The sequence below is a fragment of the Coregonus lavaretus genome (genome assembly GCF_964263955.1).
Source record: "Coregonus lavaretus genome assembly, chromosome: 2".
Classification (NCBI taxonomy): domain Eukaryota; kingdom Metazoa; phylum Chordata; class Actinopteri; order Salmoniformes; family Salmonidae; genus Coregonus; species Coregonus lavaretus.
Genome location: NC_139989.1, coordinates 49170057 through 49186715, shown reverse-complemented (window position 1 = coordinate 49186715; position 16659 = coordinate 49170057). Strand labels below are relative to the sequence as shown.

The window sequence follows — 16659 nt, the reverse complement described above, 5'->3', positions numbered from 1 at the left end:
TTGCAATAAAGAAAGTTGTGATTGTGAAACTCGGCGGGTGAAAACATATGAGGATGAATTACATCATATAAAAGCCAAGCACTGTTTCAGAATCCATTTACAGTGGTGGCTACCAGAGCCTGAAGCCTGTATCAAGGGCCTACAGCAACAGTATATCCTAGTGTCTGACAATGGCTTAGATCTGACAGACAAACTCCCCCACCCCTTCTCTAACCCATAACTATCCTTTCATCAATGTTATTAGGACTTGGCAGCTTTGGGGAGCCAAAACCAATACTTTAAATGTAGCCGGCTATTGACATTTAAAAGACAAGTGAGAGACAAACGCGGCTAATTTGGTGCAAGAAAGACTAGCAAATCCTGTTCCTTCATGCCTCCGTGTTCTGTCTGTGTGGTCGCACCAGCAGCCCCCCGTAGCACAGCCTTCCTAATGACTCCGATCTGCACACAAAGTGAAGAAATAATGAACGGGAGAGTGGGTACCTTGTTGCCTTAATTATGAGCCCAGACAAAGGAGTGCTGACTCTTTCACAAAGAGCCTGGCACGCTGAGACGGGTGAGAGGCAGGTTAAACACACGCCCGCCTTGTCCTCCTGGCTCCCCATTCCCGTCCTGAACCAACTGGCGTAAGACTCTGCCAGGGATGCCAGGGAAAATGAGAGTGGTGGGGCGGGGAGAGTGGTTGGGGAAGTCTGTAAAATGTCCTTGTTATGAAAAACCAGAGGGAGCAGCAGTCAGAAGTTTGTTATGTTAGGCAGCTATGACACAACCTTTAATTAGTGGGGATCCCAGGCGCTCTGGGCCTGCGGTTTAATCAGTGGACCTTTAGCAAGAGCACCACCCTCGCCTCGCCGCACGCCCTGAGGACACGCTGATCATGGCGTCTGCGTGCCCCCTCATCTACTGAGGGGTTCCGAGGCGCCATAGCGATGCCAGATAATGAGGAAGGCTTGTCAGAGGGGCACTCCAAGGGTGCCCCTTCCAAAGGCCCCCGCTGCCTCTTCAGTAAATCTACCCAACACAAAACACTGCTGCTGCTTTGTTTTCATTTCAAAGGATCTCCAGAGGTCTCCTCGGAGAGAGGAGGGGAGTGAGGGGGTGTTGGGTCACAGAGAGCCTACTCTGGACCTAATAACATACTCTGAGATCAGTGATCTTTTTGGAACATCAGTTAACTGAATATATCAATATTTTCAGTGACAACGAGTGATAAAATATATTTGAATATATATCAACATGTCTACATTTAGTCATATCATATTCCTATTATGCGTTGAAAGCAATATTATACAAACTAGTTTCCTGTATGTTTCTCTCTGTCCTCCTGATGGGGGAGCTGTGTCCATAGTGAAACCCTGCAGTAGGCTGACAGAGAGAGCAGAGGTAAATATATAAACAGTCATCTCTTATGATGATTATTGCTAGTAGTCACTATTGATCATGGCAATACGGTAAACAGTGGAAAACAGGCATGTGCCTCCAATTGTTTGGGCCACATTAGCCACTGCCTCTATTGCTTCTGATTATTGCTGACTGGGTTGGGAGTGCAGGGGATGGCGTCTTACTGCTATCACTGCTGCTTTTCCCCCCTTTACAGACTACATTAAAACCACACTGTCCACGAAAAACGACAAGGAAATCACCAAATTTGTAACATATTTCCTGTTTGTATTTGATCTATTATCCGATGTGTCGCTGTTATATTTTGAAGGGATATTATCACCTGCTTTAAGAGCAGTAATGCCTCAAATCAGCTGATTGAATCTCCTGTGCCTCTCATCTCCCCCACCTCTATGTAAGTCCTGTCTCAGAGGAGTAATCACATAGCTGGGCCAGCTAGAAACACACTGGAGAAACACATGACAGGGGGATGGTGATGGTGATAATAATGGTTATTGTGATTATTATCAGGTTGCCACAGTGGAAATGGTGATCATGGTGATGATGAGGAGGATGAGGAGGTGGTAGAAGACAGTGATGATGGTGGTTATTGTGTGTTGGATGTTGCAAGTCAGCTCCTGTATTCTACCAGCAGTCACAACAATTGTTTCTTTTTTTTCATTGGAAGAATAGGCCCGCGGATCAAACCTGGAGTTAACTGAGGATATCTCCAGCACATTTTGATAGCTTTGATTCTACATGACTCAAAGAAAGGCACAGTGGAGAACATTCCAGCAACTCTCTCTTTGAAGGGAGTGATCTGACACAGCTAATTTGAATTATTAACAGAGAGAGAGAGAGAGAGAGAGAGAGAGAGAGAGAGAGAGAGACAGAGAGAGAGAGAGAGAGAGAGAGAGAGAGAGAGCGAGAGAGAGAGAGAGCGAGAGAGCGAGAGAGAGCGAGCGAGAGAGAGAGAGAGCGAGAGAGAGCGAGAGAGCGAGAGAGAGCGAGCGAGAGAGAAGCTATTTGTCTCTCTGCAGCAGTAGTAGCACCTGCTGGCTCTAGCCAAGTCATCTCATCAGAGGGGGTTAAACAGTACAGTGGCATACAGCGGTAAAACTGGCCGACTGCTTGTACTTAACACAGGCTCTTGGACCTGAACAAAACGTGTGCAGGCAGCCTCAGCCTTGTCCAAGTCTCAATTAAGATCAGGCTGATTGCTCATTTAGCAAAGGACCAACTTCTCCCTCCATTCTGTTCAGCTCAACAATTAGATGTAAAAAAAACACATCAGCCAAGAATGACACAATGTTATTACATTATTACACATTGTGTTGTGTCACTTATTGGTATTCCCTAATCTGTCTGCAATCTGTGCTCTGTCCCAGTGTCTAGGGCTAATGAATAGGAAGTAGGGGTTAGTTGAACTCCTTCCTGGTGTAATTTCCCCCCTGCATGCTATCTGAATGGGGCTGATTGAATCTGAATGGAGTGTCCCAGAGTGAGTTAATTCGGCACAGTGGACATGCGTCGTCTCCCACAGCAGGACGTGATTATGATGGTCTGTCTGTGTCTGGGTGGGAAAGTGACCAAATTCATAATTATATTATTGTAGCTACCCCTGTGTCATAAATGGGTTATGTTTGAAGGCTAACATCACACAGCCTTTATGTGAGCTCCATTGCATTTTATATCAAGCCCCTTGTTGTTTCTACAGAAGGGAAAAAAATTAAGACTTTAGATTTGTAGCATAAATCATTTATCGATAGACTCTCTCTCTGTCAGGGTGGATGTATATTTACTGCTTTACTGCTCAGCAAACGCTCACAGATGAAGAGAGATGTCACGGCTGGAGCTAGATCTAATAACGGGGCTTTGTGAATACATTTGCCAGACTTCTATGGATGCTGTGAATTAATATTTGCCATACATGTTGTATGTGTCCTTGAGCGCAGCTCTGGCGCAGATGGAGGGAGACTGTGGACAGCATTAGGCTCTGAGGGGGGAGTCTGCAATTAAAAGGCTGTACGCAGCATCCCGCGAGGTGGTAATGCCCAGGATCAGCTGCTGTTCTAATGTCATTTCATCCCCCCTATTATTCACACGGCCTGTTTGATGTGGGAATACACTGGGGACTTCAACACCCCCCCACACCCCTAACCCCCCCCCCCAACACTACCCCACCTCTTTTATAACCCCATCTCCCACCCTGTCGACTCTACAACCCCCTCTCCCTCCCACTCCCCGGTTTGCACAGTACCTCCCCTTCTGTGTCTGAATGCTTATGTTGGCTTTTATCGCTTCCAAAGTAAACAGAGTCGCTCCGAGGACAAGAGAGAGAGAGAGCGAGAGAGAGAGAGAGAGAGAGAGAGAGAGAGAGAGAGAGGCGGCTCATGCACATTGTCAGTGTGCTGCTGGCTACCGTGGTTACCTACTGCAATAGAGACACAAAAGCAGAGAGAGAAAATTGTCATTGAAAAGGAGGGAATAAAAGACCACAACAGGAGAGAAGGAAGACCAGGGCTGGAGAGAGAAAAAAAGAGAGTGGTACGCTGTGCCAGAAGGAGAGCGAGAGAGAGAGAGTGGGAGAGAGTGACAGTGAGAGAGTGAGCAAGAGAGAGCAAGAGACAGAGTAGCGAGGAAAGAGAGCGAAGGATCTTCCTGCTAAATGCGCAAAGCATCCCGTTACCACACGCTGAGCTCCATGGCCAACTCAGGCTGTCTGCTTCTCTCCGGCTCTGGGATGCTACCTCACTCCCTCCACTGTCCCCCTGCCTTCCTCTACCTACACCAGGTAAGTCTCTCCATCTCCCTCCCTCTCTCTCCATCTCCCTCTCTCTCTCTCTTTCTGTCGCGCTCTCTCTCTCCGTCTCTTTCATTCCTCCATTCGCTCGGCACCACGTGATAGCATTGTGTTTCCCAGAGTACTTCCCCAACCCCGACCCTGACCCTTTCAACACAAACCAGGGGTCATCTCTTCTCTTTTCTCATTTTCAGCCTATATTTCCTCCTTTCTTTTATTTTCCTCTAATCCACCCTGTGCAGATTTGAACGAGGGAATTCATGACGTGAGACTGGGATACGACATGTTTGTTTAGATCACGGCTTCATGACTCATTTTGCTGTGACTGTAACACTGCATATTGTACTGCTCATTTCATGGTCATGCTGTCCTGTCACTTTCCATTGTGTGTCAACACTTTTCACTGAGAAGTTGAGATAAAAAAAATTTACACAGTCACTTTTTGTGAGAGGGGGATATTAACTCTTTCACTCTCACTTTTCTGTCATGATCATCTGCATTGATATTTGTTTGAGTCATTATATGAAGTATAGATTTTTTGTTGAATTGATTCCTTTTCACTGATCCCTCTTGCTTTGTGAAATCTTAAGAGACTGTAATTGACTCTGCAGAGGAAAGCAACAACCCAACAAGGTGACTGTTAAGAGCAGGCCCATGTGCATCTCTTGAATTATTCAAAACATTTTCATTCAGCGGGGGGGTGGTCGCCTGTTCAATTGTGTTTTTACTACCGCTAGCATGTGTTGCAGTAAACAGTGTGTTACTGCAGTGATTGAAGCAAATAATGTTAAAGCTGGCAGGATGGAGCCTCCTGCTTCCCCCTTTAAAACCTGCTCCCCCATCAGGGTAATGGCCCTCTCCCCTCCCACCCATCTGTCCAGCTCGGGCCCACCCCGACGGCTAGGCCCTCAGAGGGGGACAGGCATGTGGACGGCCAGGTGCCACTAGCACACATTTCATGTGGAGAAGCCAGGGCTAGGATTCCCCAAGGAAATACTGCTTTTATTCATGGCCTCAGGAATGTGTGTGTGTGTGTGTATGTCCATATTTTTGCATGGGTGTGTATGGGGGTTGGGGTCTATATTTGTGTATGAAACAAAGGGTGATATGTATGACAATTGAGAATTTCTTCAATTTTACCACTGCTATAACTGACTTATGGAAATAGAGAGGCTGGTCTACAACGACAACATCATTTTCTGAAACACAAGAATACTGTACTGTATCTATCCATATGATTTGTGACTGACTCTAGTAAAAAAGTATATATTACTTATTGTATGTCACATATGGGGCATATAATGTTAGTCCCTGCTTCAAACAAATAACTTTTTCTGCTCTGTTCAATCCATATCCTTATTAAGTGGAGTAACACCTCAGAATTAATAGAACATTCAAAAAGGATGTTTTCACAAAATATCAAAGCATTTTACATGATTCAATTATTCACATTCCCTTGTTATGTGGGGCCCACCGGGCCGATCCTACCCCTGCAGTGTTGTTTGGGAAATTACCCATTCATTGAATCAAGATTCAGCCTCTAGCCCTCCCCTCTCCCCCCTTTCTCTGTGCTGACCCCTCATTTGTTGCGTGGCCATCGCTCCTTTTCAGACGGCTACAGGTCACTGCATCCTCTGCACCTCTCTTTCTCTCTGCACCTCGGCCCAGACGCACCGGCCGCCTGTGTGAGGGAAGAAACACACAGAGACTATAAGGAGAATAGATTGAGGTGAAAGCCTTTTCCCTAGAAGTTTGTTTGAATTCAAAAAAGGGGAGACTGCATTAAAATGACTCGGAGTGCTTTGGGTATTATGTTGGAACATGAAGCTGTATGATATCACAGGCGTACAGAGTTTTATTACATAAAAGATTACTGAACCAATACCTTTTCCTGTTTTGCGTTGCGGCAGTTTCACTGTGTTGTTGTACCTCGGCAGGCGGCTTTGATGCTCTTTGTAGTGGGTTGCTGTGCATATGAATCTTTGCTAAATGTTTGTTTACATTAACACAAGAAGAGACTCCCCGTGGTGTAATGAGAGAAATGCGGCTATTGTGATTACAGAATGGCAGTATCATGCTACCACTCGCTGCTGTAATTCAGAGGGTGTTTTGATACTACATTGGAAAAGCTGCCTGTCTGTCTGCAGAGATGATGTCATCTTTTTCCTCCGTCGATCAGTATTTACAGTAGAATATTCCATGAGTTATGGTGTCTTATTGACAGCACTGATGAATTACAGTATGGTTGTTTACTTCACTGCTGTATATGAAAGTATAAATATATTTCTGATACAAATGGTGGGATGGGATACGTGAACCCACAGTATTTAGTCGTGGCTTGTACAGTTGCTGGGCCTCAGTTGGTATCTCATGGATTTTCTATTTAGCAGGCTTTGGGTGGGCATCTGGCTGTGGTCGTAAATGCAACTCTATTATCTAAGTAGGAAGCAGTTCAATTAAAAAGAGGGAGTTTCTTAAGGCTCTGGAGGAAATCAGCTGTTGTTTTTATGTCTTACATGACCCTCTGTTTGAGCCTGCTGCCATATCTGGAGATCTCACATTTCTGAAATTGCTTTCTTTGATTTGTAATTGGATGTTGTATCATTACATTCTACTGTGTTGATATTGACCCTTATTGTTATATATATTGATTGTTTCTGTGGGTGTTTTGCGTTATTAATTTCCCCTCACCCGTTTTTTGAATAGCATCTTAAATGGTTAGTCAACCTTTAAGGGGAGCTTTCATGCGTGTGTAGATGGGGAGAGATCGTCTGGTTTCTGGTTTCACCTGTTCCTCTGCCGGTGGTGTACCAGGCAGGCAGCCCAGGGGAGGTCTGTGTCCTCCTCCACAGCAGCGTGCCACTGATCTCTCTTCTCTCAGTGTAACCGACTCCTGCCTGCGTCGACAGTGTGATCCCTTCTACACAGCCGGGAGTGGAGGGAAGACAGAGGCCGGGGAGGAAGGGATGTGGTGAAAACTGGGAATACACCACGCACACTTTATCTATCTATCCATCCCTCTATCCCTCCCCCTCGGTCCAGGCCTTGATCCTCCACTGCCTCCCCAGTGAGAGGCTGTTTTACCCGGGGGGACGGGGGGACAGTATCTGACAGTATGGGGGATTCAGGTTCCAGGTCTCCGGGGATAGGGCTAATTCTAACAGTGAAGAGACAGGGCCTTTCTAGGGGATAATTATTGTAGGCCAAGCTGTACTATTGACAGCTGTAAATGGAGACGCTGTCTGTAACTGGGGGCCTAATAGGTTTCTGTTCCTACATGGGCTGTGTGGGTGCATGGGAGATGGGTTTGAGAAATGAGCCACAGCCTCTTTGGACTTTGGAATGAGAGTGTGGAGGAGGCAGGAGGGTTGGGTTCTCCCCCTCCACTGACCTCAGGGGGAAAGGTTAACTGAGAATGGTTGTCTCTTTTGGCGCGACGCTGAATGAGACCCTCACTGTAAATGGCCTTTATCGTTAAATGGTTCCTGTTGAAGCTGGACCCGGTATTCTTTGAAGATTACGAGAAGGCCTGGAGAAGTGAAGGCTGTTTACAACACCTTTCTCCTCTTTTTATATTCATTGACAAGTTATTTTATATTTTCATCTTCTGTTTCATAAATTCGAAATGCATTCATAGCATTTGAAATGATTTCATTTCGTCACCAAGAAAGCTGGGCTTGACTCCTTAATGCAGTCAATTTGATGCGACGCAATTCACTTTGATTCAATTAAGCTCAATTCAAAAACTTCAAACCCTATTTCATTGGGAGGGAATACGTTTCATTGTGTATTTTGCCTAAGATTATTCCTACAGGCTTTCTCTCTCTCTCTCTCTCTCTCTCTCTCTCTCTCTCTCTCTCTCTCTCTCTCTCTCTCTCTCTCTCTCTCTCTCTCTCTCTCTCTCTCTCTCTCTCTCTCTCTCTCTCTCTCTCTCTCTCTCTCTGCCGTTCAGCTGTTTTGTCCCTTAAACAGCAAATTCATAACAGCAGAACAAAAGTGGGGGGGACTGATTTAAATGTTTTCTCACTTTTCCTCGCTGCTCTGAAGGAGAATTGTAAATCACAGCTCAGTCGTTTATGTTGAAATTTCATTTGGTGTGTGAGCTGAGCAGAGTGAGGGCTGCCTAGTTCTTCAGAGGGGATGCCAGTCACGCCGCCACACTCCCTCCCTGTGGCTAGTGGTTCTCTTAAGGCTACCTGCCGACTTACTCTGTTAGACCGCTGGAAATGGAACCAGATTACATTTCCTTCCCACAAAGAAGAATGCCACAAACAGTTAAATAGATTTACACATGTATAAAGCCATATTGTGGGGGTTTGAGTGTACAGTTTTTTGGGGGGGGGAGGATTTGTGTTGATTCACGATGATTCACAGGAGAATGCGTACTTAACATTAGAGTGGGGTGCAGTGCATTAATAAATTTATATTTACATTTTGCCAATAATGCTAAACATCCCAGTCATTAATGGTACGCATTAGCCTGGAGTTGCCCAAGCTTACTATATGCATAGCCTACAGTGTCATGCGATTAGCATGCACAGTGCTTCTGATGCTAATATACTCCACTTCCTGAAAACAAAGTGCCAGTTGTGGATGTCTTCACCCTCCAGTATTCTAACAGATCTTTTTTTATAGCATGTCACAATTTAATTGAGCTTTTAATCACTATTCATGTAAAATATTTACTGTCTCAGGAAAACTGATCCCAGATCTGTCCCGGGATCATAACATAATTTTTCTCCTCATTTAAAGAAAGTATAATGCAGTATTTGAATGTTTTATTGGGGGCAACACCAATACATGCCACCATGTGCATTTTACAACTATTTTGTTTTGTAATCTGAAATATCATAGGAGTATTTCCGTTCAGCCAGGGTTCAAAAATAGGCCGGTGATCAAAAAGGGAAGTGAACTTGAGTGTTGTCAACCCTGTATCTCAGTGGCCTCATTCTCTATGCAGAGATTTAATACAGCTCAAGAATATCCGCTTGGTTTTGCAATCGCCACCATTACGTCCGCTTGAGCGCTCCTTTAGCTAAAGAGAGACCGCGAGCGGAGCAGGCTGAGGGGGCAGCGAGAGGGGAAAGAGACGAGCGACGAGACACAACGCCTCCCTGTCTTAACACTGCGGGAGCTCTCTCTATCTCCCTCTCTTTCACACACACACACACACACACACACACACACACACACACACACACACACACACACACACACACACACACACACACACATACACACACACACACACACACACACATATACACGCACACACACACATACACACAGGGATAAAACGGAGAGGATGATAACCCCACTGTGAAAATCCATTAGAACTATGTTTGTATGGGTGACTCTTTTTACTGAAATAGAATCTATCCTGAGGTTTTCTGTTTCTCTGAATGGCTCAGTAAAATGCTTAAGCTGCCCAAGCAGCTTGACTCCAATTATTTCTTTACTGCAGTAACTTAGCCAGCTGTGATTATTATGTTTATAATGTAGAGTCACTCTCATACTGTCCTTCAAGCCTCCTCCTCTCGGCTGGATCCTCTCAAATGAGACATAATATCCTGTGTGCTGAGTTAACAGAGTGACCATACAAGTGAAACAGCCATCACCAACCATTAAAGCCACCACCTTTTTATCACCACCCTGCTTAATGGCAGTAGTGAACAGCAAAGCATTATTACCGTTTCCTCCGTTCCGCCTCGTGCTCCTTCCCGTCCCGCTAGGCTGTTTTTCCTCTGTCAGTTAGACGGGGCTCGTGAAGAATTGTTCTCTAGGCAAACACTGAAATTTTGTTTTTCAAAAGGTCATTATCAGTCTTGCTCGAGCACCAGTGTGTGCTGTGGGACAGCAGCTTGAGGAAATCATTTATCATATCAGAGACACTTTTTAGTAGTTCTCAGTGATGTTTTATATTTATTTCCGCCTCGACTTGCAATATTGCTGTGGCTAGCTTCTCATTTTGAAGCAGGTAACTGTATATATTACTATTAAAAGGCACCAGGGGTCATCCTCTAAAGAAGATCAATATTTGAACTATACTGTTGTGGTTCAGCATATACTGGTGTATAAAATTAAATGGGGCTTGAAATTGATTTTAAGTTCTCTGTGAAAAAGTCCAAAGGTATTTGGAAATGAAAGTGAGGGGGAGGAGGGTGCCACCCAGCACATACCAACTAGATGACCTCTAGCAGGCACATTTATAATTGCTTTTGTTTCTTCAAATCAAATGAGCCCTTTTATTGTGTTTTTATATATATTTCAGAGGTGGGACTGAATTGTCAGTTACTCCACATTCTTTTTTAAAGCCTAAAGTTAATATGAAGTAATACCTTTAATTCCGATCACATCTCTGCCCCTCCTGTCAACACTCACATACAGAACAAATCACCATTAGATGGTTATTAGAATAACAAGTGGGCCGTTATACACCTTCCTGCTATGTGTTAAATAAACAAAACATATTCTCACACTTTTCTTCTTTCCTGGCGGGCAACTGAACAGGAATAAAGTTCATTACTCTCCACTAGTTGGATAATCACCTCAAAAGGTGTGAAGAAGCGTGTGTAATTTCCCCCAAATCAGTGGCCTCCTTCCCCGTCTGTCTCCATTTCGTTGGGAGGCTAAATCTGGTTGTTTTGTCTTGCAGCAGTTTGTTAGTGGAGCACGCCTCTGTGTTTCTCTCCAATCATCTATCAAGGTGAGCTGTGTGGGAAAGAGCATCGCCTCGGGGTTCCTCCCCATGTGCTTAGGAGGTTTTATTAGGTCCCACAGGACCACTGCTGTGGTGCCTTAAAAAATTGAACTTACAAATTACTGCCTCCACGCGCCCTGTGTGTGTGTGTGTGTGTGTGTGTGTGTGTGTGTGTGTGTGTGTGTGTGTGTATTTGTGTGTGTAGGCCTACGTGCATATGCTCTATAGGTATTTTGCACATGCATTTATGTATGGATAAATGCACCCATGTAGGTGTTCATGTGCGATTCAGATTAATGTAAATGAGTGTGTGAGTGAGAGAGAGAGTCTGTGTGTGTCTGAGTTCCATATTAGTGCAGCATGTCCTTGGGAGAATATAGGAGTGATCATGTGCTGCATGTCTCCAGGGGGACTCTTGGAGGTGGGGTCAGTACCAGCTGTCATCTCCCTCACAGCTACTCTCTACTTGATGCTATTCATGTTAGGAGAGATAAGCTACTATGGAGTCACTCTCTCTGAACAAGCAGATATTTACAATTTCTCACCACTATTCAGACCTTTGCTTCTAATTTAATGACTCTGAATTGTAACTCCACATTGTTAGCATTTAGCAATAGCAAGTAATGAGTATTAATTAATGTTTTCAAAGAGGGTAGTAAAGGCTGAAAGACACCGCTTTTACCAAGAAAACGTTGAAACAGCACAGTCGGAGGAGATATTGTCGTGCGGAGAAAGGCCTAATTTACCAAGCCAACTGTTTTTGTAATGTAAATAACTTTTTTTTTGTCAGCCAGACCACTATCAGCGCTAACGTGAGTAATCAGTCTAATATCCTCGGTATTCTGGCTCCCTCAATGAACTGTAATAAACTGTAATAAACTACTCTGCTCATTTCTTCCAATGATTGCTCTTTCTGGTGCTTGGAGAGGAAGTGCTAATTAACTGAATGTGAATGCAATTCTAGGGCAGAGTGGTATCAATGCGAGGGAGACAAATGCGATTTAGCTCTATCGAGAGCGAGTGGAAAATTGCTGCGTAAATTGGAGGTTGTTGCTGCCGAGAGTTTTCTGTGTGCTTACATTTCATGGGTGAGAATCCAATCTCGCAGGGCAGCACTGCCCTCTCTAATACACTCTAGTGTACTCCACCTACTCTATGATAGTGTTCTAAAAGCTCCCCAAATCTCCTCTGTAACACACACATATCTCAGAGGTAAAATACATTGTGAAGCCGAGGAGTTGTGCCGGTAGTGGGGGAAAGATGGAGACAGCTTATGCTGTACAAACAGCAATTTAACTCATCTTCCAAATGACCAAAATTCCTCACATTCCTTGACTGTAAGCAAAATAGACAGGACATTTTCTAGTATTCACAACTCTCCACTTGTTTATGGAGCTTGTGTATTTTTCTGCTTGTGTATTTTCCAACCTGAGAGATAGTAGGTGCTTCAGATAGATAAGGCAAGCACCAACCTCTCTCTCTCTCTCTCACTCTCTCCCCTCCTCCCTTTTCTCCTTTTTCCTCTCTCTTTCATCTCTGACTGCGATGGCCATTTTTATCTATGGGTTTGGGCAGTTTTGCAGAGAATTACGGTGACAGTGCCATGGAAATGATAGGCCAGCAGTGAGATATCTGTGCCTCATAAATTCTCCATTCCTCAACATACTTTACGAGGGAAGTTTGTGTGCGTAAGACAGCCAGTGTGTCACCGTATCCATCTCCACCTGCTGTTCCACTTCAGAGCCTAGCTCCCTCCATCCACTTAAAGACAGCAGCCGAGCTTCTGCTAGATTTATAGATGGCTGCGCTAGCAACACTCATTTGAGAATTTATTTTCACTTTCATTTGGTCTGTAAACAATGCTTCTGATGATTTTGCCATGCATTTTTTCCCCACTGGTGTTAGATGAAGTTTCAGGCTCTTTATTGGGGGGTCCAGGCAGTACCATTAGGCAGAGATAAAGAGAAGGAGATGAAGAGATGGAAACTACATTACATCAAGCTGATGCACTGCTGTGTGTGAAACTGTACTACTAAACCCCCAGAAGGCCTTGTTGTAGTGAAGTATTGTACTACTGTATCAGCAAAGGTCATGGGCTCCTCTGATTATACTGTATGAAGGCAGATCAAAGGCTGCAGGATTTTAGATTCATATTTTTTGTGTGATTTGTGTGAAGGGGCTTTTCCCTCAGTGAGCTATGCCCACCACGATATAGGGAAAAAGACTCTCTAAGTTACAGCATAGAGTAAGTTAGCTGAGGGCGTTGGCTGCTGCTGTTGATTTGGTCGATGTTTCACACTCAAAGTGTGATGTTGGCTGGCAAATTGTAGCTTCACATTTCAAACAAATTGAAATTGCCCAGGAGTGGTAGAATAGGGAAAACATGATTTATTAACTTTTTCATTCATTTAATTATCCCTGTTGTTTTGACCACACTGTATACGCCAGCCCTCTGTTTTAGTTTTTCAATGAAGGTCTAAATTCACTTCCCTAAGTTGTGTGGTGATTCGATGAGGAGAGTTTGAGTGGGTTTCCAGGGCCGTGGCACTTCCCAACTCAATTAAAGTAGTGAGCTCCACTCCTTTATTGGGTAAGCTTTGGCCTCTTGTTTGGGCTGGAGAAGTAGTGGCTGTAACCAGTGAGGTCTGATCCATCTTCAATCACATCTTCACACTCTCTCTCCCTCTACCAGTCTGTTCACACAAAGACAGAACATCCCATAGGGGACTGAGCACCAAGCCTGGTACTATATGTAGAACCAGTGGACCTGAGGTTCGCAGTCATCACTCACTTGATCTTCATGTAAGACTTTACCCACGGATACACCATGATACCTGTAAGTCAGTCAAATAGGGTTTGTGTACTCAATAGGTTTTTACAATCACCTCCGGTATTCCCAACACGCCTCTGATGTCAGCATACCTGCTTATTGGCCAGGCATACCGCTGTCTTTAATGAGACAGAATGCTCAATGGAAGCAGACAAGGCTCTTTCACAGGGGACTTGATCTAATCTACTCCCCCTCAACATGGACATTCACTGTCACTGACACACACACGTCATCTCCAATAAACTTGGTGAAAGCAGATCATGTCGAAGCCAGCCTCTTTGGTAACTGGCACTCGGTTAAGCTTTCATGTTACACGCCGCACACGCCATTGTTTGCGAGTTCATCAAATTATTTAGGTCCAACATCTATTTTTATTTGTACCTGTCTTTTCGATTTTGTTTCCCGGAGAGCCCCTCGAACAGAAGCTGCAAACTATAAAATCAGAGTGTTAGAAGAGATTTATCTGGACAAAGAAATCACTCTTTCTCTTTTTGATCTCTCTCCTCTCCTCTCCTCTTGTTCCCCCTCTCCCCCTCTCTGTGTGTGTGAGAGCAGGTGACTACTCACTGCATCAGTGTAAGTGCTCACCAGCAGGTTATTCCCTCTGAACTGGGGCTCTTATTTAATGCTAATTGAAACAATTAGCATGTGAATGCGGAGGAAATTACATAATTGGAGTAAGATAAATATTGATGTTAATTCATATTCGAGGAAGAGGGGACCCTGCACCGGCTTCCTGTAAATGTAGCCCCAACCCTCATTTGCATACATAAATCTGGGCCAATTAGAAGCAAACATGATTTCTGTTGATGTTAAAAATATATCAATTAACTGTTAGAAGGCAACGTGTCACCTTCATGGAGAGATAAGAGAAAATGGCAGCTGGGGAATTATGGGGATTTATTTTCAACGTTCCTCTGTGGTGTATTTACTGATGGCTAAAGCTGGAAGCAGCTGCAATGGAAGGTTAAATGACATCCATCAGACTGTTAGACAGCTGACCAAGGGATGAATCTTTTCATTGTGACTTTGTAATAACTGCAGCTCGGTGCCGCACAACAAGCCAGAGTGAGACGGATTACCTTGCATGGTCCATTTCGATGGTCTCCCAAAGCTCTCATCACATGGGAGGAACTGTAAATATCAGGTGAAGTCTTGTTGTTGTAGAGAGAAGGCAGGGAGAGGCTCTACACTGTGGGGGATGGAGGAACAGTACAGTATGGGGTGTTTGGGTACTGGTGGCACAGAGGGGGCAGTGACCCAGGACAGATAGCCCTGGCCCCTGGGCGCTATGCGCTAGGCGAGGGGGATGCTGGGGTCTCAGCAGGCTGCCATGACTGAGCAGTCGTCGGGGTGGAAGTAAAAACGTCCCCTAGAAGGCAGGCGCCTACCATCTGGGCAATGGCCCACGTCTGCAAATCAGCAATGTGCAGCCGACGGGCCATCACACACACACACACACACAAACACTGCACACTCATACGCACACTCAAATCTACACACGCACCTCCCCCCCCCCCCCAACCCTGTCTGCGGTTATTTTTTTCTAGAAAAATGGGAAAGAAAGAAAGCGGGGGAAGGAGAAGGAGAGCAGTGCCAGGAGTGGGCGGTGGAGCGGGCGGTTATTGAGGTGGCTGTAATTTGATAAGGAGAGGAAAACCAATGGACTGTGAGCAAGTCAGCAGTTTGAGGCCAGTCACATTTCTGATGCGATGTGGAGGTGGTGGTGGTGGTGGTAGTGGGAGGGAGGCAGGGGGGGAGACAGGAGAATGGGGTAGGGAGTGAGTGGGGCTCCCTGACATTGGAAATCTCACTTCCATGGGAACGGAGAGAGGAGGGGAGGAGCGGCTCTGATCCGCTTGAGGTCCGATATGTTCTCGGACGGAGCCGCGGGCGATGTTCCCAGGCGGATGGCCCACATACCCCGGTCTGATCAATCCTAATCTGGGGATCTCCCCCTGAGCCCCTTCCATCCTCCTCCACTGTTTCAGACGTTGGCTCACTCCTTCCTTTATCCCTACCTTTCTACACATGCACCTTATTATGCTTTCCTCCAGTCACTTTTAGTTGTTGTGGCTGCTTCTTCTTTGCCAGATAAGAGACACAAGTGTGATCAGCGCAGGCCTTTGATGTTCCCATAAATAATGGGCCAGCGCGGCTCACTCCAGAGCCCTCCGCTTCCTAGTTCAGATCAAAGATTAGCTCCACGTCGGCCCCAGCCCAGCCCAGCCCTGGAATAAAGCACTTTATTGGATTCCAGGAGCCCCGCACGGTGCGCTAGGCCCTCTCTCTCCAGCACCGTCCCTCGTCAGACACTGGGGGAGAAGACTTTCACACGCAGCCTATTGAGCTGTTTGTACTCCCAGGATCTACAAGAAAGAGAAAACAAGAAAGGCTGAACAATGCTGACTTTTTAATCAACACCACGTTCAGAGGCCATCAGCAACGAAATCCAGACGGTTGAAAAATCCCTCGGAGACAATGGAGGGACAGGGGGATTGTTGTGAAGCTACTGTTAAACAGTCTGTAGAATGCTCGCTTGGCCCTCTAAGGCATTGGGATCTGGCGAGCCGATGCAGGAAGTTAGGCTGGTTCACACATGAGCAGCCGCTCTTATTTGGCTGAGGGCATAGTCCATCTGGGGCCTGGTGTTTTACAATGGCAGCGTACCATTCTAAAGGTCGATGCCTCAGACTCATGGACTTGCATATGAACAGGTATGGTCAGTAACTGGACGTTGAGTTAGAGTGCAGGCCTATGGCTGTGCATTATATAGATAGAGAGGATTCCCCCGTGGTCAAGACTAAACAGGAATCCTCCAGCAGCATTTACAGGCATGGAGAACCAAGGTCGGTCCATTGTTAACCTGTTAAAGAGACCACTCTCTAAGCCTTTTGTGAAGGATAGAAGAAAAAAAGTACTGCAGCGAGGAAGAGAAGGGGAAGG

At 45.4% G+C, this 16659-nt stretch overlaps 1 protein-coding gene across 2 annotated transcripts in view; it reads left to right on the top strand.

The window, feature by feature from the left end:
• rbfox3a (RNA binding fox-1 homolog 3a) overlaps positions 1-16659 on the top strand; it is a gene marked incomplete at both ends in the record, with an annotated part of 188694 nt that overhangs the window by 104724 nt on the left and 67311 nt on the right. The window contains one exon of one of the 2 annotated variants that reach the window (XM_084172320.1): positions 4049-4174. The exons of the other annotated variant lie outside the window; for it this stretch is intronic. Coding sequence (XP_084028446.1) covers positions 4049-4174 — 126 coding nt within the window. Of the gene's footprint in view, positions 1-4048; positions 4175-16659 lie in introns of those variants that run through there. 2 annotated transcript variants of the gene reach the window in all.